The sequence below is a fragment of the Microtus pennsylvanicus genome, chromosome 11 (genome assembly GCF_037038515.1).
Source record: "Microtus pennsylvanicus isolate mMicPen1 chromosome 11, mMicPen1.hap1, whole genome shotgun sequence".
Taxonomy (NCBI): domain Eukaryota; kingdom Metazoa; phylum Chordata; class Mammalia; order Rodentia; family Cricetidae; genus Microtus; species Microtus pennsylvanicus.
In genome coordinates this window covers 41,934,897-41,959,548 of record NC_134589.1, presented here as the reverse complement: position 1 = coordinate 41,959,548, position 24,652 = coordinate 41,934,897, and the positions used below count along the sequence as shown (strand labels likewise).

General features: G+C 37.6%; 1 protein-coding gene across 6 annotated transcripts in view; it reads left to right on the top strand.

Moving 5' to 3' along the window:
* Positions 1–24,652, top strand: part of Nf1 (neurofibromin 1) — a 262,777-nt gene that overhangs the window by 130,343 nt on the left and 107,782 nt on the right. For all 6 annotated transcript variants that reach the window (XM_075991447.1, XM_075991443.1, XM_075991442.1 and 3 more), the window contains 5 exons: positions 3,773–3,931; positions 4,801–4,898; positions 6,450–6,596; positions 8,219–8,365; positions 10,110–10,220. In XM_075991447.1, coding sequence (XP_075847562.1) covers positions 3,773–3,931; positions 4,801–4,898; positions 6,450–6,596; positions 8,219–8,365; positions 10,110–10,220 — 662 coding nt within the window. The remainder of the gene's footprint in view (positions 1–3,772; positions 3,932–4,800; positions 4,899–6,449; positions 6,597–8,218; positions 8,366–10,109; positions 10,221–24,652) is intronic.

Here is a 24,652-nt window from a genome sequence, read left to right as displayed (position 1 = left end):
TTCTAACATTCTTGTTTAATGTTATACTAATGTCATTGTGTAGCATAACATAATTAAAGTCAGGCTTTCTGTGTTTCTCTAGAGCATGTTTTACAGCTTTCTTAACATTTATTATGGTTTCATATAAACTTATTCCTTGGAATTTTTCTAGTAGTTATTTTCATATATATATGCATACATATATATTTCTGGTAACTGAATTTTTGAAATGTGTTTCACAGCACAGGTTATAGTCTTGAAGGAACTAAGGGAGTCTAATTGTCGCTACTTTGGAACAGTTTCTATAGTGTTAGTCATGCTAGTCATTGTAAAATTTAGAATGTCGTTTTTTAAGTTGTTTAACAGAATCTAATTTTTTTTCTTTTAAGAGCAAGCTGGCTTTCTTTGTAATAAATGAAATTATCGAGAAAGCTTTACTTTCTTGTGTTTAGCTCTGTTCAGCTGACACATTACAGTTGATTCGGTTTGTTACACTCAACATAATATATACTTAGATTACTGGCAAAGTCGCCTGCTTAATGCAAGCTTCACAGGATTTTTATCTGTATAGTTGGTGGTCCTCTGCTGATGTATAATTGGTTATCTGATTTTTGTAGTTCAACTTTACCAAGTGAAGCAAAGGGGGAGGGGGTGGCATTAGCTGATCATTGGTTTCAGCATTTGACTCACCCAGCATTGAGCGTACATGAAGAATATTATTTGGATCCAAATTAGATTTTTTATAGATTTAGAAATAAAGAACAACATGCTGGATGTGGTGGTACACAAGTGTAATCCTAGCACTCTTGAAGCAGATACAGGTGGTTCTCTGAGTTTGAGGCCAGCCTGGTCTACAGAGGGAGTTCCAGGATCCCCAGAGCTACACAGAGAAACCCTGTCTTGGAAAGCAAAACAAAGGCAAAGGAAAGACAAAGTGTTGGATAAAATTAAATTGATGTCAAGTAGTTGTGAAATAAAAATTTATAAATTGTTTCTTGAAACTTTTTATACAGTATCTCTATTAGTATTAAATTTGTCAGGTTTTAGTTTTAAAAATATAGATATCTCAATCAAAGAGATAGTTTACATTATATGAAACTTTTCCTGAAACATGAAGTATTGACATGAGTTATTTTTAAAGATGTGACAAATGGTTAAAAGTTGAAATTGTTTTTCAGTAATTTTGTAATACTCTTCTTGGGAAATAATTAATTCCTTAAGTTCAGAAGCTGAGTATTTTCAAATATAAACCAAGAACCACTGTAAGTTACTTTATAAGATTTTTTTTTCCCTAGAGAAAACCACAAGAAACTGCCACTTTTTGTTTTTGTGTTTTTGGAATGGGTCTCACTTCTAGCCCAGGCTGGCCTGAACTCATGGCAGCCCTCTTGCCTCAGCCTCCTTCATGCTATGTACCACCACCCAGCCTCTTAACCACTTTCAGACACACATTTTAAAGGCTGTGTGCAGCCATTATTAATATTTATGAGACACTTATGCAGACATTTAATAAACCAACTAGCTTTTTAAAGCAAACTATGATGTTGGTCCTCTTAAAACTCTATCAGGCTTTTAATGGGTTAAACTGAAAATATTACTATTTTTTTTAAAATACCCTTTTTAAAATTAAATCTAAGTGTTGGGTGGACTTGGGAGCATGACTCCTCAAGCTCTTTCTTCAGTGTTTGCTCCCAAAACACTTTATGGTCTTCTTAGCTTATTGATATCTTTGTCTCTTTTAATTAAAATTTGGAAATTCTAAAAGAACTTAGTGTCAATGTTTGTCTTTTCACATTCTAAAATTATGTGATGAATTTTTTCCTTGTTTTCTTTTTATCAGATGTGAGTTTTTAGTTCTCAAAGGTTCAGTTCTATCTGGAAGAGCAAGGACACTTGGATCATCTTCCTAATTCTGTATCTAGATCTATATTTCAACTACAGAAGATATCTATATTTAGCCAACTTCCTAGTTTCCCTGATTTCATAAGGTTGTTCTCCTTATGAAATCACCCAAAAGAACTGTAACCAAAAGAGTCTCCTTGAACATCACAGTGTAACGAACAGGGAAAGGACAAGTCACACACAGACCACCTCAAGAAATCATTTTCTGAAATCTTTCCTATTTTTTTTCATCAGAAATGATAGAATATTATTTTGAGATTATAGGCCATGGGTAATGGCACATTTAAGATGTAGATCCTAAGACTGGAGACATAGCACAGTAGTTAAGAACACTGACTGCTCCTCCGGATGATCAGCGTCAATTCCCAGCACCTAAGCAGTAGCTCAGAACCATCTGTAATGCCAGTTCCAGGAAATCAGATGCCTTGTTTTGGCCGCTGCAGGCATCAGGCATGTATGTGGTATACAGACTTACATGCCGGCAAAATGCCCACATGCATATAAAACAGTGAAGTAATAATTTAAATAAGTACAGATCCCATGAAACACAAAATGGGCCAGAATGAAATGAAATAGCCGAGTTAATTTGGAGTTGAGTCTGAATTTATGACAGGTACTGGCACCTGGTAAAGAAAAGAAAAGTGACGTGTAATTCTGCACATAAACCCAATATTCTCATTTCCTTACCCCAGGAGCCTTTGCGATGAAGAATTGGTAGTGCTCGGCCTCCACCATGACAGTTAGCCATGCCAAGCTAGAATAGCTTCTGAGATGAAAGTATCCTATGTGTTCTTGAAGTAAAAACTGTGGCCGGGTAGTGGCTGCACAAGCCTTTAATCCCAGCACTCGAGACAGAGACATGCTGATTTCTATGAGTTTGAGGTAGCCTGGTCTACAGAGCAAATTCCAGGACAGTCAGGGCGACACAGAAAAATAAAAACAAAGCAGTTTATATCTGGTACAGATAAAAATTAAATTCTAGAACAATTCTATTTCCACATGTTAGCTTAAAATGGAAAGTATTAGGAAGAGATGAAATTCAGCCAATCCTATGACATTGTTCCCATTCCGATGTGCCTGCTCCTTTATATTCTGTGCAGAGTCTTTTCTGTAGAGGGTAGGCCCGTTTTCATTGTCTTTGTATGACTTTTCAGTATGGGCAGCTATTTCCTGAGCCCTGAAACTTTTTCTTTTTTACTTTTTTGGCCAAAGAATAAATTGGGGTAGACATGGGGGTTTCTGTCTTCTGGTGGGATCCTTTTTTCTTTTAGGTCCCCAAGAGTTCCTGCTTTTCCAATGGTTTAAATAGTAGGTAGGTCCTTATATTAGGAAGCATGATCATGAAGAAAAGTTTACTGACAGGAACAAGACTTGTAAGTAGTGTTTTTCACTCAGTAGAAATCTAAGAAAAGATGTATATGGTAAGCAACTAAAATGTCTATTTTAATGGGTGTGTAAAGTGCAGCTATTTCCTGCTAGGTGTAGGATGTGTAGGAGGTGTGCCGTGAGGAACGGAACTTTCAGGGCCTGCTAAAAGTCAGATGCGCTTTCATGTCTGTTGATCTTAGGAAATATGTTCATCTTTGTGTGAAACTGAGTCTACTTTTCTTGCCCATTATGATTATAAAGTAAAAGCTTTTTTCAGGTCTCTGCTATGAGGAGGTTTTTCTTCTCTTTGATAAATTTATTTGTGCCTTAAAAATCACCTATGATTACAGTTAAGGATAAGCCTTATTTTCTGGTGTTTTGGGGGGAAAAAAGTTAAAAACAGGTCATTTTTAAGGTTGACAATTCATGTTTTGTGCAGAATTTGACCTTCAAGCTTTTGTTTGTTTCCGCTTCTTTATTTCAATGCAAACTATCTACTCAAGTCTCAACTCCTTTTTCTCAGGTGGTTAGCCAGCGTTTCCCTCAGAACAGCATCGGTGCAGTAGGAAGTGCCATGTTCCTCAGATTTATCAATCCTGCCATTGTCTCGCCATATGAAGCAGGGATTTTAGATAAAAAGCCACCACCTAGAATCGAAAGAGGCTTGAAGTTAATGTCAAAGGTGAATTATTTTTATACTCTTGCAATGTTTAATTTCCCTTCCAACTAAATTTTTAGTTTTTCATATCCAAAGTACTTTGTCTTCAGTTTGCTTTTGAAAGTTGCATGGTTTTCAGTTATGTACCTTTTGTTTTTATTTGTTTATATTGTAGAGGAATTCTTTTTATATGTACCTGATGGGCCCTGTGATAGGAAAATATATTAGCAGTTTAATGTCTGTCTTCCAGTGAGGTTTTTTTGTGTCCCTGCTCTAGAAAATTTGAGGTGGAAACAGAAATAGAGATTGTGGGATTTTTTTCTTGTTGTTATTGTTGTTAACATTTGAGACTTGGAACATGGGTCTTTGCCTAAAAGTGCTTGCCGTGCAAGCATGAGGACTGTAGTTCAGCTCCCCAGCACCTAAGTAAATGTCAGGGGGCATGATATTCAGCCTGTTATCCCAGCACTAGAGGCAGGAACAGGATCCCTGGAGCAAGCAGCTAGCTAGACTAACCGAATCCAAATACTCAAGGTTTTGTGGAGGGTGGAGAATGATGGAAGGAAACATTCAGTGTCAAACTCTGGCCTCCACAGGCATGTATGCATCTGCCAACTCACACACATGCAGACAAACATTCATATATGCATATATCACACATAAACATATATAATATAGAGATATTTGAAAATATATTTTATATATGTAACATGTATATATACTAATATTTCTATTTGTATTTTAGAGTGCTATCTAGGGTAATTTTTTTACACTAAGGAATAAATGATTTGAACTACCAGTAGAATTATCAGTGGAAAATTATAATGACTATTAATATACAGATTTAATATAGCAAATAATCTGATTACTCATAATCCTGTTTGATTATTTAGATACTTCAGAGCATTGCCAATCATGTCCTGTTCACAAAAGAAGAGCATATGAGGCCTTTTAATGATTTTGTGAAAAGCAACTTTGACTTGGCACGAAGGTATGAAACCTTGCTTGCCATGCTTCCATTTCACTCCAGTCTGTGTGTCTGGTCTACATGAAATTCTTGTGTATGATTTTAATCCCCTGTCCTTTCTAGATTAAGAACATATTTTGTCTCATTCCAGTATAAGAGACATTGTAAAATCTGTATATTCTTAATTTCATGGTAGTTTCCGTCTTTGGAAACTGAGAGGAATTGTTGGCATTTCCTAACTTTGGCATTGCTTCAGAATGGGTTCAGATTTTGTTTATTAAAAAGTAAAACCAGGGACCAGAGAGATGGCTCAGAGGTTAGGAGCACTGGCTGCTCTTCCAGAGGTACTGAGTTCAATTCCCAGCAACCACATGGTGGCTCACAGCCATCTGTAATAGGATCTGGTGTCCTCATCTGGCCTGCAGGCACACATGCAGATAGAATACTGCATTTTAGATACGTAATAAATTTACATAATAAAATGTAAAGAAAAAACTAAAACCAAATGATGCAGATAATATATTAGAATGGTTTTGGTGGTAATACTTTTTTTTTCTTAAGCTTAGAAGTTTATCTGAATTTAAAACAATTCTCTTTAAGCCAAACAATGCAAAACCAGAAGATTTTGTGATGAAGAAACAAATAACTGTTGAGGTTTTAAGACTTTAGAATATTTCTCTGCTGGATTTCCATAACTAATTTTTCACTTTCATTTTCTGAATTGTTGGATTATTTGGTTTTTTTTATTTATTTTAAAGATTTATTTATTTATTATGTACAACATTCCTTCCATGTATGCTTGCATGACAGAAGAGGGCACCAGACCTCATTACAGATGGTTGTGAGCCACCATGTGGTTGCTGGGAATTGAACTCAGGACCTCTGGAAGAGCAGTCAGTTCTCTTAACCACTGAACCATCTCTCCAGCCCTTGTTGGATTATTTGTAACCTCAGGGTAGTACTATATTTGCCAGAGTTGCTCTTAAAGAAAGATTATCTGGCAAAAGATAATTCATGTGCTTTGTGAAGATGTTAGTGCCCCGAAGTCGCTTTTCCACCATGTGAAACCTAGCTGATGTCACTGATATGTACCCTGGCCTTCTGCAGCCGCTCACTCTTTCTAGCCTTTCTGCTAAGAAATTGGAGCTATAGACTGTTGGAGGGAAAAGTAAGTGCTATTTTCAGGTAGAAAATAACTTCATGACTACTCACGGAAACTTAGGAGAACCAAAGTTCCAGTCCTGTCTCTGACAGGCAGGCAGTGTGACTTTAAGAGAGGTCTTTACCTAGTCTTTCATTTCTTTATGATACTAACCCATTTCCAGATTTTATTCATCTAAATTTGTTGTTCTACTTTTGGAGCCTACTTTGATGCTGACGTAGAAAATGAGTATCAGAAATGGAAAGCCAACTTTCTCCTTGTGCTTCTTATTTGGTTTAGGGACAGTTACTGTGGGCATAAGCCCTCCACATTTTCAGTCACTGTCCCATTACTATACTCTATATAAGTTTAGTGCATAGATGAACTTGAGTATACCTAGTGTTAAAAGCTCTAATGGTTTTGCATTTTTGCAGGTTTTTTCTTGATATAGCATCAGATTGTCCCACAAGTGATGCTGTAAATCATAGTCTTTCCTTCATCAGTGATGGTAATGTGCTTGCTTTACATCGGCTGCTTTGGAACAATCAGGAGAAAATTGGCCAGTATCTTTCCAGCAACAGGTATGTTTTGGGGGGGCCGGGAATAAACATTTAGTTTAAATTGAATTAATAATATTATTGATCTTGAATAAAGGCAGCTAAGAATTGTGATTTGAAAAGAGAAATGCAGATTACATACATACATTGCAAAAACCAACTAGTGTTAAAAGATCAATAGCACTGCTGTTGCTGTAAAGCTTGTGATGCTATTAAGTGTATGTAAAGAAAGCTTTGTGTAGGAAGTACTGAGTCAGACAGCCATGGTGCTGTGCTCTTTAATCCCAGCACTCGGGAAGCAGAGGCAGGGAATCTGAGGCCAGGCTGGATGGTCTACATAGAGAGTTTCAGGCTTGTCAGGGTTACACAGTGAGACCCTGTCTCAAAAGAGAGAAGGGATGCAAAAGAGTGAGATAGAGAATGTGAAAGAGAGAAAACAAAGCCAGTAACTAAAATTATTTTATTGTCTGTTTTAGTCAAAGCCTCTTGTGGTATAAACTACATGCTGTCCTTTCTGAGAGTTATTGCTTTTTTAGTTGTAGGATTGTAAAAGACTCTGTTTCTGTGTCTAGAGGTTCCCTTAGGTGCCAATAAAAAAATAATGTGCTTGTTTGTGAGAAAGGCAGAGACCATAACACTATAGCTAAACAGTTAGGAGATGGAAGTTTAAAAGGAAAGACTCTTTAATCCTTTATGAATTAAAAAGTAGGCATGGACATGACTGACATGTTCCACTAAAGTACAAAAAGGAAGTGCTTCATCCTTGTGACAACAAAATAACCTGGAATTTTTAAAGATGAACATTCTCTTTTCTTTGATTTGAATACATATTTGCAGTTTGATGCTAAGATTTTTTTAAATGTGCTGTTTACAAAATGATATTTCAAGTATGAAAATACAGTCAGTGATTTGACAGTTCCATGTCTGCCAGCTAACTTGAACATCATGTAATTTTGATATAACCACAGGTCTTTCTAACATTTTATTTGCTGATGGAGGGAAAGAAGGAGAGAGCAAGAACTCTTTTTTTTTTTTAAGTTTATTAGGCGGCTTTCTTCCTCCTCTTTTCTTTTTTTTTTAAATATTTATTTATTTATTTATTATGCAATATTCTTTTTGTGTGTATGCTTGAAGGCCAGATCTCATTACAGATGGTTGTGAGCCACCATGTGGTTGCTGGGAATTGAACTCAGGACCTTTGGAAGAGCAGGCAATGCTCTTAACCGCTGAGCCATCTCTCCAGCCCGCAAGAACTCTTAAGTATTCAAATATATGAGCCTATGGGGCCATTCTTACTCACACCACCATGCTGCTCTTCCAGAAGACCCAAGTTTGTTCTCAGCACCCATGTCAAGTACCTCACAACTACCTCTTAATTCCAGGTCCAGAAGATCTGAAACCCGCTTCTGGCCTCATACATACATATGCATACATAAAAAAATAAAATAAATCTTTTAAAACATATACTTTTGAGCTGGTATCACAGGTATGATCCCAGAACTAAGATACTGACATCTTTCAGTACTGCTTACAAATCTGCAAGGAATAAGTAGTTAAAAGAACAGCAACAACTGATGGTCTAAGGAGTGGTAGGCTGCCCAGGTAGTGTGAAGTACCATTTCTTAAGCATTGTCTGTTGTTGCTAGGGATCATAAAGCTGTTGGAAGACGACCTTTTGATAAGATGGCCACACTTCTTGCATACTTGGGTCCTCCAGAGCATAAGCCTGTGGCAGATACACACTGGTCCAGCCTTAACCTTACCAGTTCAAAGTTTGAAGAATTTATGACCAGGTAAAACACAACTTTAAAAGATGATTGTATGGGGGGGGGGGTGAGAAACAAAATTTACCACCAGACCTCTTATTAAATATGCTTGTATTGCATTTATATAACCATGTTTTATTTGCTTCTATATGTTGATTTTCTTATAAAAAGAATGATGTCTTACCAAATGATAGCTTCTCATCTAGCTTTAATAAGTTTTTGTGGTTTGGTTTTTTTTAAAGCTCATTTGTTTGTGTGCGCTAGTGTGCCCTTGCCCACAGCTAGTATGTGAAGTCAGAGAACACCCTATGGGAGTCATTCCTTTCCTTCCATGTGTCTCAGGGGTCAAGCTTAGATTGTCAGGTTTAGTGACAAGTACTTTTAGTTGCTAAGACATCTCGCTGACTCTCTTTGACATGTTTTTCATTTAATGCTTTCAAGAACATATAGATAACATTTTCATATTACACTTCAAAAATACATACAACTTAATTGACCTAGATTCACACTTGATTCATGTTTTTTTAATCTAAATTATAAATTTTTTCTATCATACAATTATTTTTTGAATCCTTCAAGAAGTTAATGGTTTTGCCAGGTGGTAGTAGCTCACATCTTTAATTTCAGAACTTAGGAGACAGAGGCAGTTTGGTCTCAGTGATTTCGAAGACAGCCTAATCTATAGAATGAGTTCAAGGATAACCAGGACTGTTACACAGAGAAACCCTATCTCAAAAAACCAACCCCCTCCCACACACACAAGAAAAAGTTAATGATTTTTAACCTCTTTTAGAGTAAGACTCAGAAAACACAGTACATTCTATATTTCAACAAATGTTTCTGTGGACGTTTGTTTTTGCACCTCATTTAGAGGGATCTAATCTGTGAACTCAGAGATTCTCACTGTTAGACACACAATTGATGTTTGCTAAATATGTATCTTTTTACAAATGCTACATTGGGCCTGTGAGTTGGTTGTTTTATTCATAGTATGTGCTGAAAGCAGAAAGAAAACACTCTGATCTGATATTCAGAAGTTAATTTACAAAAGTTAAGTTATATAGTAGTAAGACCTTGTTTTAGAAAGAGAGAAGGCAAGGGAAAGGGAAGATAGACTTAGAGGATCCAATCCAATGTATATCTAGTGAGTATTACAGAAGCCACATGTAGTGAGACTAGGCAGAGATAGTATATCAGTAGAGAATAATGGGTATGAATTTTTTCATTCATATCCTAGGGTTTATAAATTATTTAAAACTTACAAAAGAATCACACAGAGTTTCAGCAGAATATATCAAAATTAAGCCATGCTCTTTCAGAACTTTATTTCAGTACTTAGAGGAATTTAATGTGAAAAAAGTATTTCTAACCAGGGATACTAAGATGGACTAAAATAAAAGCTGAGTAATCATCAGGAAAAGGATGTTCATGCTGTTTGTGAAGATACATTTAATACAAATCAAAGAAGAAAACACAGGGGACAAGAGAACTTGCAGGGGCGTGGGGAAAGACCCTCAAAACCTTTTATCTGGGAAAAAATATACCACGAGTAAAAGGTAATCCTGGACTCTCTCCTTACCCAGTAGTATTGTTAGGTAACCCCATGAAAGCTCTCATGACTCAGGACAATACCTTGACATTTTACCCTTCAGAAAACCTGTTGCCTTGCCAGTATTTTATTATCCTTTAATGTTACTGTTGATTAATCCTTTGTTTTTTAGCTGCTCAGCAATCTGTGTAAAGCCTCTGTTTTACTCTGATCTTTCTTTAGGCATCAGGTACATGAGAAAGAAGAATTCAAGGCTTTGAAAACGCTAAGCATCTTCTACCAAGCTGGTACTTCCAAAGCTGGGAATCCTATTTTTTATTATGTTGCACGGAGGTAAGAGATATGTTGTAGTCTGTTTTAATAGGGTTTTTCAAATGAAGAGAAGTGGTTGGATTTATGTTTTTTCCTATTTGAATTAATATCCTTTAAAGATACACTTCCTTGGATAGTCAGCCATCTTGTTCTAAAATGCTGCTCACTGCTAGGTTTTAGACTATTCAGTTCACACTGTTGTCTCTCTTGTGCCTCAGAGTGAAATACCACCACGGGAGTTAACACAGTTAACAGAAAGAACCTTACTTTGTTTTCAGGTATATTCTGATTTCATAATATTTGTAACACAACAATTGGAACTTCCCTCTTTTAAGAAGAAAAACTTGAGCCTGTTTCTGAGAATTCTTAGCAATATATTGTGTGAGACTGCATTAGGATGATTGCAAAAATAACTCCAAGAACTGTTGGAAATGGATGTAAAGATGGACTGGAGTGGCTTAGAAAATAGGCTATGATGTCCTTAGCCATACTGTGAGCTTCTCCTTCTCCATGGCAATGGACTTGCATTGCCTCTCATGCCATGTGAAAACTTGTGTGGTGGTACTTGGTTGGTCTCTTCTTCCCATTTGAGGCATAACTCAGGAGGCTGCAGTTTGATGGAGTGATGCTACTCAGCAGCTGGAAATGTGGGAATGCCAAGGACAGCCCAGCAGCTATGAGACGTAGTCTACCTGAGTTTCCCAAGCTTAACAGAAATTGAGTAATTGTGTTAATTTGCTTAATGGTTATGATAGCAAAAACCTGGCAGTAGTTAAGAAATCCTACAAAGTAGGAGAAAAACAGAGGATGGAAGATATGGAACTTGTTTAATTACTCAGCTGTTCAGAGCAGTGGGGAACTAAGGAACAGAAAGTTACAGAAAATCGAATGTATCTTTTTTTAAATATTTATTTATTTATTTATTATGTATACAATATTCTGTCAGTGTATATGCCTGCAGGCCAGAAGAGGGCACCAGACCCCATTACAGATGGTTGTGAGCCACCATGTGGTTGCTGGGAATTGAACTCAGGACCTTTGGAAAAGCAGGCAATGCTCCTAACCTCTGAGCCATCTCTCCAGCCCATCGAATTTACCTTTGCCGTCCTTTTTAAGGAACATTATTCTAGCCAACTGTACTGGTACATTTCTAATTACAGCACTCAGAAGTCTGAGGCAGGAGCATTGTGTTGAGTTAGAAAGCCACCTGGGCTAAAGGGTGAGACCCTATCTCAAAAAGAGACACCTCCCTTCCCCCTCCCCCCAAAAAATTGGGAGGGGAAAAAAACCCTTATCGTTCCATGAAACTCTGTTTTGTCTCAGTTGCTCTTTCTCAAATTTTCTTTTTCACTTAAGCCGTGTTTGTATTTCAACTTTAAGCTTTAGTACTACCCGTGGTATCCTGACTTTCACTGTCATAGCTAAGTAGCAAGGACTGGTGAAGAGGGAGGTAGATGTGTGCCTCAGTTCCCAGCCCCTTTGAATTCTTAGTGGTTCACAGTAGCAAAAGTTAAAGGTGTGAAGGCTGGATAATTTTTCCTCCTTCAGGATGGAAACTGAGTTTGTGTTCCTTCTCTGTGGTCCTGTAAAGGCTAAGAAAAAGCAGTTGGACCTGGCTTACAGTGGGATTGGTCATTGGGGTGTCCCCAGCTGTATATTATGTCTATATAGCCTGAAAGGTTCCCATTCTGTTTCTTATTAGCTGTTCTGACCCTTCATCCTTGAGGAGGAAGTACACTTGTTAAACTGCTGTGTCTCTTGTATGATTTTGTAACAAACTAAGTTATGTTGAAGTTTTGATACTACCTTGACAAATCAAATCTTCAACTTTTAGTTTTTTGTTTGTTTGTTTGTTTTTTGCTTTATACTTTGAAATGGGACGTCAATAAATAGCCTGATTGACCTATAACTCATGATCATCCTGCCTCAGCTTCCTGGGTGCTGGTCTTTTTTTCTTTTTTTTTTTAAATGTGTATGGTCACACTGTCATCTGTCTGTCATAGGCCTGTGTGGTGCCTTCAGAGGCCAGAGAGGGCATCCGATCCCCTGGAGCTGAAATCAGAGACAGCTGTGAGCTTCCATGTGGGATCTTGGAATCAAATCTAGATCCTTAGATAAACAGCTAGTGCTTGTAACTGCTGAGCCATCTCTTCAGCTCCTGAGTGCTGGCCTTACAGTCCTGTGTCTCCATGCCTAGTGCCTTTCCTTTAGTAGAGCTCCTCCTGGCCTTTGTAGTTTTTCTGGATGTGATGCTTAACTCCAGGATAAATGGGCACAGTAGAAAGAGCAGAGAGAGGTCCTGTTTCTCACGTTCTAGTAGTAAGCCTTACCTGTACAGTCATCTAGTCAAGGAGCTCTGGAGTCTGACTCCTTTCTGGGCATTCCTGTATTTCAGTGGCCTAGACAACGATGCATTAGAAAATATTTTTGAATTGTGGATTCCAATCTCTACAGACATTCCAGGTTTAAATGTCAAATTGGCCTCATCTTCACACAATGTTTTCTTTCAGTGTCCCTTCCACTTTCTGTCATTTTAAATATTTCCCTTTCTTTCTTGCTATCTTCTTTGTTAGTCACCAAGTCTTAATTTTTACCGGTGAGATCTGATACAACAATTAAGGTATTTTAGTTTAGGCTTTGGTTACTACCAAGTCTCTCTTATTTTCCGAAAAAGATGGGCCCAAAGAAAGCATGAATCATTGGAGCCATCCCAGATATAAACAGAACTAAAGCCACTGCTGCTGCAAACACTGTATATACACTCTGTTTCTTGGCTTTGTGTTTACCTCCATTGCATGTTTTTCTGATTTCTGTATTATTTCAACTTTAACTCACCCAGTGACTGCTTTATTACTTCAGTATTGCATACTTGAAGTTCTTGAGAGGAAATACATTGGTCGACAGAAAAGAATCATTGTTAGGAAGACTTTCTGTGCTAGATGCTGACCAGCCAATAGAGATGTGGCTGCTCCAAGCCAAGTAGTGCATGTCATGTAATTCAAAATGTAGCTATTCAGTGTTCGTCAGTGACTGTCCTTAGATACAGGTTTTAATTAATTTAAATTGGATCGCCATGATCTAGTGTTACCATCTAGTACTTTGAAAATGTCTTTTTAAAAGTGTATTCATTTTTAGTTTATGTAGGTGTGTGAGTGCATATATGTATATGTATTGTTGTGTGCATGTATGTATACCTGTGAGTGGCTGGTGACCGTGAAGACCAGGAATGGGTTGCAAGTAGTAGTGGTTTGTGCTCTCTCAATCTAACAATCCCAGTAGGAAATGCCTCGCCTAGTAGCTTCAGCAAAAGTGCTTAAGCTTTGGTGGTTTGTGTTGAGTCACATATCAGTTTCCAGATCCATCACTTTAGCAAGGAAGATGGACTCTTTGGCTCTTTGGTCTTGTCATGAGCTTATGCCTGGAGCACACATGCATGGTATGAACTGAAAGGCAAGGCTGAAAGCAGGGTTTATTTTCCAGAAGAAAATTGAGCTCCTGGTACCCAAATGAAGAAAAATGGACAAGTAAGCAGGCAGAAGTAACAGAAATTCTCTACATGCACCTTTAAAAGACCCAGAAAAGGCTGACTGTGGTGGTGTAGCCTGCAGTTCCAGCACTGGGAAGGCCAAAACAGGAATTTCAAGTTCAAGACCTATGTGGGACACATAGGTAGTTTGAGGCCAGTCATGGCTTCCATCAGAACTTTTCTTACAAACAAATAAATAGACCCCAAAAAGATGAATCTGATACTTCCTTGCAAGGTGCAAAATAGTGTGTTTGTATGTGTATGTTTACAGAAATGTATATAACAACTGTACACATTAAATTGTCTATATTTGATTCTGACACTTCCTTGCAAGGTGCAAAGTAGTGTGGGTGTGTACAGAGAAATATATGTAACTATACACATTAAATTGTTTACATTTGAGCCATGAGTGTAGTTCAACAGTAGAGCATCTGTTCACCTTGCATGAGGTCCAGGGTTCAGCACCCAGACATAACACTGCCACGCAGAACACTGGGACATTGACACTGCTGATACTACTCCTCTTAGGAGAGTGAATGTGCTTGGAGAGTGTAGGGGACCAACATTATATTTCTGTCATTAACCTCTTTTTTTAAAGGTTTTGTAAGTAATTGAAAATGTAAAATCTAAGTATTTCAGTGGAGAGTTTCCTCTGTGAGATACTCTAGGTCTTCACAACTTTTTTTGTCTCCTTAATACAGATTATAGCTTGCATTTATTTAATGCTTTCTTTACATCAGACAAACTGCATATTACATAATTTTTGTTTAAACCTCACAATAATCTTCTGAGGTAGTATTAACAATACTTAACTATCAACGAAAACTCAAACCTAGCTATCTGATAATTAACCTAACTCACTGATTTGTTGCTGTTAGCATACTAAGTTTGTTGAGGTAAATAAACCCTTCCATGTCTATGAACATAAACATCCAGCCAACATTTCTTTAATCTCAGCACTTAGTTAAAAGGCAGAGGCAGGAAGATCTTGTGAGTTTGAGTCCAACTTGGTTTACATAGTGAGTTCCAGGACAGCTGAGGCTATGCAGAGAGACCCTGTCTAGGAGAAGAAAAGGAGACAAGAGAAGAGAGACCGAAGGAAAATGGTGGAAGAAGAAAGAGGGAGGAGGAGGAAAAGGAAGAGAGAAAAAAGGAAAAAAAATCCAATAAACAGTTATGAGACATTTCTCTAGATAAAATGAGTTCTTAGTTCTAAGCATCTGTTTTAAAATAGAAGTCAAGATTTACTCAGAATGCACTGTTATCATTGAATCAGTAGTATTCTGCTATCATACTCTCATGAAAACAGCATTCCACTGATGAGTATGTTTTGTAAAAGATTTATTCTTTATACTTTACCAGTGCTTTCAGTCTATTTAATGTAAAAATAGTAAAATACAATGGGCTCGGTGGTTAAGAGCACTGACTGCTCTTCCAGAGGACCCTAGTTCAATTCCCAACAACCACATGGTTACTCACCACCACCTGTAATGAGATCTGGTGCCCACTTCTGGCCTGCAGGCATTCATGCAGACAGAACACTGTATACATAATAAATAAATATTTAAAAAAATAGTAAAATGCAAAACAGCTTCCCCATACCACTCTTTATTTCCTGTCTTCTTTCCCTTTGGTTAAATGTCTCCTACGTAATTTCTTCTCATACCTTTAAAATAAAATTGGAGTTCTGATTCGGTTTGCTTACATTTAAAACATAAATGTGATATTTTGCTTATTTTGGCATTTAATGGGGTACTTATAGGAAAGAAACTATAATATTAATGTAAGGTTTAGATTTATCCAATCAAAACTTGACTGAAACCCAAATTATACTAGAATAAGGATAATTTCTTAAGCAGTAAATTAAAATAAATTTTATTTTCTTAGAGTGCTTATTATTTTGCAAATAACGTGAGGATTGAAATGAGCAGGTGTTCTAGATCATTTCTGCTTGAGTATGCACAAAAGAGTAAGAGCACTATACAAACAGAGTGAGTGAGTGCTGAACACTGGTTTGAGTGCTGTGCCGCAGTCTTTTTCAGTCATACTTATGTAGGGGCTTGAAGATGTGTTTCCTTGCCAAGTGGTCATGGAGATCAGCTCTGAAGGCGTTTGTCCCATGGTTGAGGCTGCTTCCAAGGTGAGTTGTAGTTGCAGAACTTAGGCTTGTTGTGTCCTCTGGGCTCAGAGTGGAAACTGAGGTCATCCCAAGATTTGAGTCTTCTGTAGAATTTGGGGTTGTTGACATTGAAATTGTTCCCACACATATGAGGAGCAGGCTGATGGTGAATGAATGCTTGGTCATCATTTTCCTTGGCTTTAAAATGATTATAAAATTTAATATTCAGTTCATAAACATATGGACAGTCATATATCCTTAATTGTGTTTATTTAGTATATTCATATAATATGAATAAGCTTTTTTATTATTTATAAACAAATAGCAAGCTGCTTTCCTATACATCTCCTGATAGAAGAAAGACCTGTTTTCTGTCTAGGTTACTCACTCAGGAAAAAGCATTCTGAGTTTTAGATTAGATGAGGCATTTGAAACAATAGAATGGGGTCAGTGTGACGAGCAGGGAAGCCGGGAAGGACAAAGCAGGTTGGGAGAATAGAGTTGCCAAAGGAACTAGAAGTGAAGCAGTGACTCTTTCCTCTTCACATTTCTGTGACTTCTTGTTTAACACTTTAAGATTTAACCTTATGTCACAAATTAGAATACTACTTTTAAATGTTTATACCAAAAATGGAAGCGGGATAACCTAAACCAAATGATATTCCCCAGTGCTGAGGGGTGGGGAAGAGCTGCTGTATTAGAATATTTCATAGCTTTTTAAAAAGAAGGAAATGTAAAATTGATTAAAATCAATCTGTCATTTTACAACTGGGTCTATACAAGGGGCAGAGATTCCTGTCTTAAAGTGAGCAGATCTAGAGCCCAAGTTTGAATCCTAGTCCAGTGTTCTATAGCAGATGAAGATGGAAGCACAGAGCAGATTCCTATAGCAAAGGGTTAACACTATTTCTAAAGTTAGGCCAGCTCTCTTTTAGCCTGCATTCAAATCTAATTGCTTGGTACATCTCTGATAATTCAACAGGACCCTGCTTACCATGATTAAATATTACATTTTTTAAATTCAAAGCTTAAACTTAAATTTTAGAATATATACAAGAAGTTCTAATTCATTCTAATATATAGACACTTCCAAGTTACTATTACCTTTTGATTTGGTGAAGTATTTTTGAAGATTTTTTAAGTCAGCCCTTCTTTAGTATCCTGGAGAATGGTTCTAAAAGGGAATAGAATTCTCATTCACTGTGTGCTGTTTAATATAGCAGCACCTCAGTCACATGCTCAAAGCCCCACCTCTTTGAAAATAATCAAATGAGTGTTTTCCAAACATCTAGTGTAAACAGGCTGACTTCGACAGATTAAGGAATTCAAATAAAGTATTTGTAAAATCTCTGTATTTAAAGGATCCTGTGAATATCTCACAGTAGTTATTCTTTCTGTATAAACCCTAATGGATTGCTTCATTGGATTGACTCAACTAAATGAGTATATAATTTTGCTTTGTGAGTATCATGATTTTAAATGAAGATTTAAAAATAATTGAAGAATTTTACATTTTAGGAGGTTAAATGTTGGTAAGTAAAGGTAAAAGCAGCCTCTTAGGTAAGAAATTAAACTGTGTTTGTGTGGAACTTTAAAAGGATTACACATGGAAGTGATAGTGTGATCCTGAGTTCACAAAAATTTTGCTTTTTTACAAAAAAGAATATTAAAGCACCTATCTGATGAGATTAAGAAAATTCTTTAAAGGAAACTTGTGTTTTAGTCAGTTTTTCCTAGATGAGTATACAAGGAAGTTGGGCTGTGTTTGCTAATAGAGTCACTGTGCTGGCATGCACTGAGTACAGCAAGGACGGACAGTGGTGTTAACACACAAAGTCCCTGCATAAGTGGCAGAGGAACAAGTCGATGCATGTTCCTTACTTTACTCTGTTGTGAATATTTTTTTCTGCTTTTGAATGAAAAGGCAAATGCTTCCCTTAATGGAGGGTAGTTGTGGTCATACAAAGGAAATAAACAAAAGAAGCCTCTTGGCAACCAGAGTAAATTTTATAAATCAGATGACTAAGACAATGCCTGTTACCATATCTTACCTACTTGCTTGCTCATTCTGAGGATTAACTCTGGGGAATATAGTTAAAATGGTTGTAGTGATGTTTTTGTCCTGAGCTGACTATGGTCTTATAATTAATTGTTTTTCTAATCCTGACCTTATGGATTTATCCTCTTTCTTTCTTTCTTTCTTTCTTTCTTTCTTTCTTTCTTTCTTTCTTTCTTTCTTTCTTTCTTTCTTTCTTTCTCTCCTCACTCCCCTTCCCTTCCTCCCTTCCCCCCTCTCTCCCTCCCTCTCTCTCCCTCTCCAACTCCCTCTCCCTCTCCCCCTCCCCCTCCCTCTCCCCCTCCTCTCCCTTCCACTCCCTCACATCCTCCCTTTCCTTTTTCCCCCCCTTTGAGACAGAATCTCCCTAAGTATCTTAGATGGCCTTGAGTTCATCAATTTCAGAGTGCTGAGATTACAGTGTGAACAGCCATGCCAGGCTAGTCAACTTATCGTTGTACTTCTAACCACTCAGCTTTACCTCAAGTCAGTATTTTGTCCTTCTTGTTTTTCTCATAATCAATCTCTCTCTCTCTCTCTCTCTCTCTCTCTCTCTCTCTCTCTCTCTCTCTCTCTCTCTCTCTCTGTCTCCCTCCCTCCCTCCCTCCCTCCCTCCCTCCCCCCCCCTCCCCTCTCTCTCTGCTTTGTTTTTTTGAGTTAGGTTCTCACTGTATAGCCCTGGCTCTTCTCAAAATTTATTAATTGCATTTTATCATCTAGCCAAACGGCTAGTTCACTAACCTTGAATTTCTCATTATCTGCTCTTTTTTATTAATCTTAATGCTCCTAAACAAACAGATTATTTGCCATTAGCCTTTAAAGTCCTCCATATTGTTACTCCATCTGAACTATTTCCTTCCTTGCTCATAATTCCTTCTGTGAAGGCCTCTGTTGCCAGTACCCTTTTTTAAATGTATGAACCTTCCCTGATTCTATAGAGAAGAATTAGTGATTTTAGGACTTTGCAATTATCACAGTCTGGGTTTTTTTTCTCTCCACTGTCTTCTGGCTTTGTTGTGATCAGGCACACTTCTTACTCTTTGTATTCTCTCTACCTTCTAGCATAGGAAGTAGTTATAAATAGGAGCCAATAAGTACTGGAATTAATTGAAAACCCATCAATTTCATCAGGTCTATCAACTGATATCATTAGTAATGTCTAAAGTAGCAACTATTTGGTTATTTGACTTTTTTCCACTGTATCATGAATATAAATTAGTCATATGCCTAAATTAAGATCTCACTTTTCCTTTCTAGTTCCTGTTTTATGGATCATATGCATATTTATCTCTGACAATCTAAAGTTGAATCAGTATAAGTTTGACACCCAAATTATTTGAAACACTTTACATGGGTTAGTTTGAGACTCGGACTTAGTATATTTGTGCTTCTTGCCTCCTTTGAACATATTGTCATACCATTCCTAGCAGCCTTTACTTAAGTGGTACCATGTAGCTGAGTTCTGGAGACATGAGGGGTGTGACTTTCTGGGGAGCCTACTTCTGTTCACTCTAGACAAAGAGGGAAATAACAGACCAAAGGAGGTATTCTGTCTAAGGTGAGTTTGATAAACTAGTGAGCTTATAGTATTATAGGAACATTAGTGACCCAGTCTTCAGCATCATACACACACACACAAAGCCCACTCTATTATCAGTGATGAATCTAAAACTTGCAAGGCTGGATTCTTCTCACTCCAGCAACTACTTCCTCCTTGTATTTTGTTGAAGTAGGGGAGTGGGGTTCCTGAGATTTTCCATTGTCCACATGAGAATGTTAATGGGTCCATTTTCACGAGGGTGATCACCACTGTGCTGATTCAAATTGGCAGTAATCACATCCAACCCAGAGGAAACTGCACATGTACATCGCTTTCAAGCCTAGTTTTGATTTTTCACTAGCTCTCCAGAGGTTCAGTGGAGGGCATCTCCAAAACCCTAGAAGACAGTAGATTTAGAAGGTGTTAGAGAGATGATAAATAAGCTTTTGTTGTCATCACTGGTGATATTTGGGGCCTTTTTATAATAGAGACCCGTCTGTGCTAACTATGTGCTGGATATTGTATTGTTCTACTTTTTATCCTGCTTTCTACCTGAAAGGCTGATCTGTGTAGAGCTCTATTGGCCTTTTCTCATCTCTGAGTTCCAGTTGACCAATAGAGAATACAAGGAGACTGAAGAAAGAAAGGGTAGGTGGAGAATGTGCTTTCTTGGTCACCGGGGTCTAGTTACATCCCTCCATGAGATGATGGTTTTGTTGGGCAACCTTCTCTATTATATCTGCTTTCTGGTAACTGCTCTATTTCAACTGGTGTTTATGAACCTTTTGTATTATCTTGGGCCCTCCCTTATCCTTTTTATGGAGTCTCATGAATCCTAGTTTGAGTGTTCTACCTACTAGAATTATTACTTCTCTATAGCTTATGTACTCTATAAAGTCTGAACTGTTCTGATGAATCATAAATACATCTTGCTCTAAGGATTTCAAATCAGGTATTGAGGTTTATATTGGGGTTAAGACCCACTAAACCTCTCAGGATTCAGAAGAATCACTATAGCAGATGAAAACTGGCCAAGATATCTGAGGGTAAACAAAACAAATTAGCTCACATAAATCCTTTTATCATGTCCCATTTATTCTTTCTATGCTCTCTCTAATGCTTTTTTGATGTTTCCTCCTCAATATTCCTTGCTGTTTCTCTTTGCTGTTCCTTGCTGTTCTTTCTGCTGTTCTTTGCTGCTCCTTGCTGTTCTACCCATCCCACAAGGTTGCCTGTTTATATACACAAACAGAGATAGTTAGCAATTCTCTAGGCGATAACAATAGTATCAAGCTTGCGTTTTACAGAATCACAAAAATAGGTAAGTCTGACAAAGAGGTGCATTAAGTCTTAGAGGGGGAGGCATGGCTGGGAAGCTCCCAGGCAGACACCAGGAGGATTAATTAAGAATCAATATAAAATTCTAAGAAGTTGTTTTTGTATACTAACTACATTTCTTAAGTGTAGCTAATTAAAGCTAGAAGTTTGTTTTAATAATTGTAGATAACGCAGCAGTGATGTTGCACTTTTTGAGCACTTCCGCTTCCTTCCCCAGTGGCTGGGAACACAGCATTGTGGTAACCATAGAAACCTGCGCGCCAAGGGAGGAAGGTGAAAGTGCTTGATTTGCATCAGCCTCTTGCTAGCTGAATTAAAGGAAATTTCTTTGGAGGCTTTGCTTCCAGCTCCAGCAGGGTGCCTGCCAGCACTCAGAAGAAGTAATATTTTTCCCCCCTCTGGGGCTGGTTTAGCAACTCAAAAGAAGCCTTTTTCCTGTGTCTCTAGGGTAAAGGCACAAACAGTTAATCTCATGGGCTATGATTTTATGTTAATTGAAAACATAGTGAAAGGGTTAGTAGATTACACCTTCCTGAGTCTGCTGCTAGAGAATTCAGGGCCACCCAGACTTGTTTATCAGTAAGAGCAGACATACTGTCTCTCTGCTCAGTGCCTATTCCTTAGGGTTCCTTTCTTGTCAGAGTCCTGTCAATAAGGGTAATTGTAGGGGATTGGGTTTATGTAGATTTGACTGTGAGCAAAGGTTTGGCTGAGTGACTACTTTCAAACCAAGGCCCCATAATGTGGAGAAAGTCATCCAGTGGCTAATACAGGAAAAGTCAGATTTAAAGAATGATTTATATACTGCTAGGATATTTTGGGATGAATCCCATTTGGGAAGAAATGTCATGATTTCATAAGATTTCTACAGAATTGACAGTGACTATCCAAAAGACAAGTGTTCCCAAAGCTCTGCAAATCAGGTTCTCCACCAGATCATACTACTATAGGTCTGTTGTGGTCTGTCAGCTGTACTTTTACTGTATAGTCTTGTGGATCACATCAATCAGGATTATAGATCTATACTAAATTTTCAGGTTTATTGTATTAATAACAAGATTTCTATAGACCTTATTAGAATGCCCAAGGTATGGCAAGTAGGTCCAGCCACCATTAGTTTAAGAATCTTGTATATCCTTGGGCATTGTGATGCCTGCCTTTAACCCCCAGCATTCAAGAGGCACTGGGAGGTGGACATTCATGAGTTTGAGGCCAACTTGTCTACATAGTTAGTACAAGGCTAACCAGGCCAACATAGTGAGATTCTATCTCAGAAACCAAACAGACAAGAAATGTAACCCAGCAGTTCACACTTGCTTCTCTCGCAAAGCATCTGCTTTGGTTACCAATACCCACGTGGTGGCTTACAACTACCTGCAACTTCAGTTCCAGGGAATCTGGCCTCTGCAGACTCCTGCATGCACATGACGTGTGTGTGTGTGTGTGTGTGTGTGTGTGTGTGTGTGTGTGTGTGTGTGTACTCTGGCAAGCAAACACACATAACAAATAATAAGTACATATTAAACAAAATTTGAAAAAGCAATCTTGTAATTTTAAAATTTTTTGTATTTAGAGCTGGGGTCTGGGGATTAGTAAGCAATTAGTTTCCATACTTGAATTACATTTAATTGGCTCATTTCGGAGGTATTTCCAGAGCTTTCTATATGTCTTTAATATTGATTATTCTATAACCCCTAAGAAAATGGAGGAATACAATGAACAAAATCATCTGACCAATCACAAATTTTACATATCAGCTTTTTGAGAATTCCGAATTATAGTTACAGTGCTCTAGAAACCAATTAGAGCCAGGTTTCTCTCTTGTAACTTTTCTTTTTGGTCTTTGGGGGTTTTGTCTCAGGAAAAAAAATACTTGGCTCTTACCTCAAGTGGTTATTTGTTTGCAACTTTTTGAAATGAAATCAACCTTTCTTTTTAAAAATGTTAGTAACTCTTATACCATGTATATGATCACTATACCAAGGCTTCATGTTCCTTTTAAATAGAATTTTTAATGTTTAGAAGCTAATTTACATATACCTGTTTTTTAAATTTTATTCTTGAAAACTACAGCGAAACCTTGTCTTGAGAAACCAAAAAAGAAAACCAGCTCATAAATTTTATTCTTCTTATTTTTTAAGTTTTGTATAGATGTGTATGTATGTGCATGTGAACTTTCACACATGAGTGCAGGTGCCCTCAGAGGTCAGAAGCATCAGATCCTTTGGAGTTGTGCATAGTGTGAACCTCCTGACTTGGGTGCTGAGAATCAAATTTGGGTACTCTGGAAAGGTAGCTAGTGCTCTTAACCGTTGAACCATCTCTCCAGCTGCCAGGATTATATCATGCCTCAAGTGTTTTTGGTTTGGTTTTGGTTTTACTATTAGTTTGTTGGGTCTTTTTGAAACACGATTTTTTTCCTTTTTTAAAAAATTTTTTAAAATTTATTATGTATACAATATTCTGTCTGCATATAATCCTGCAGGCCAGAAGAGGGCACAAGACCTCATTATAGGTGGTTGTGAGCCACCATGTGGTTGTTAGGAATTGAACTCTGGACCTTTGGAAGAGCTATTATTTTCTCAGTTTTTATTGACTGTTTTTTTTAAAGGTTTATTTATTTATACAGTATCCTGCCTGTAGGCCAGAAGAGGGCACCAGACCCCATTACAGATGGCTGTGAGCCACCATGTGGTTGCTGGGAATTGAACTCAGGACCTCTGGAAGAGCAGTCAATTCTCTTAACCACCGTGCCATCTCTCCAGCCCTTATTGACTGTTTTTTAAAGAAGAAAATGTGTATTGTACATGAAAAACTAGAAAGCAAAAAGTAACAAGGCTTGGAATAGTAGCACACACCTTTAATATCAGCACTCTAGGGGCAGAGATAGATTTCTGTGCCTGGGCTGCATAGTACAGTTCCAGGCCACCCAGGGCTATATAGTGATAACGGTCTTCAAAAAAAAATTTTTTTTAAGTGTTGAACTATTATATACCTATTTTTATACCATCTAACATGTATGTGCCACACTTAAAGCATGTCTAATTGTAAGCCTTTGTTCCTTAGTATCTCATACACATCCATCCACAGATGTATGCTCACCTTATTCTAAGATTTCTTAGCTAAAGCAGAATGTCAGAAGCTTCTTTGGTAAGAGGCTGTGTGCTGGCCTTAGGCTCTTGAGGTCTGGCTCTTAGTAGGTATGTGTGATCTTGGATACACATGGAAGGAAGGGATTATCAACCTTGGGGTCGCATATCTGATAGAGCTGCCTGTCAGATACTTACAATTCATAGCAATAACAAGCTTATACTTATGGCATAGCAATGAAGTAGTTTTATGGTTGGGGTCACCACAACATGAACAACTATATTAAAGGGTCACAATGATAGGAAGGTTGAGGAAGACTGCTGCTCTAGGAGCTGGCAAAGCAGCAGAGTGTGCTCGTAAGACTTAAAATGTCAAACACACATCTGGTATTACCACTGTGTGATAATAAAGTACCACTAAAACTGTTTTCTAGCTGGTTGTTAATGTCATGGTAGAATACTTGTTAGTCATCATGGTGCATGGTAACATCTATAAAAGAATGTTCTATACTTGATACCTTGTCCCTCACCTTTGCTCACCAGTGTCCTCTGCCATCCCTGGCAGACTACCATGCCTTCTATTAATAAGAGCAAACTTGAGCTTTTCACTCGGTTTATCTCAGTAACCTGAGTCTGAGTCTTGTAAGCAAGATTGCTCTCCCAAAATACGGTTGTATGTATGTATCACTGATTATAAAATTTACCCTTTTAAAGTACAGTTTCATGGATTTTAGCATATTTTGAGGTGTACTTTCATCACTGCTAATCAGTTTTAAAGAGTTTGA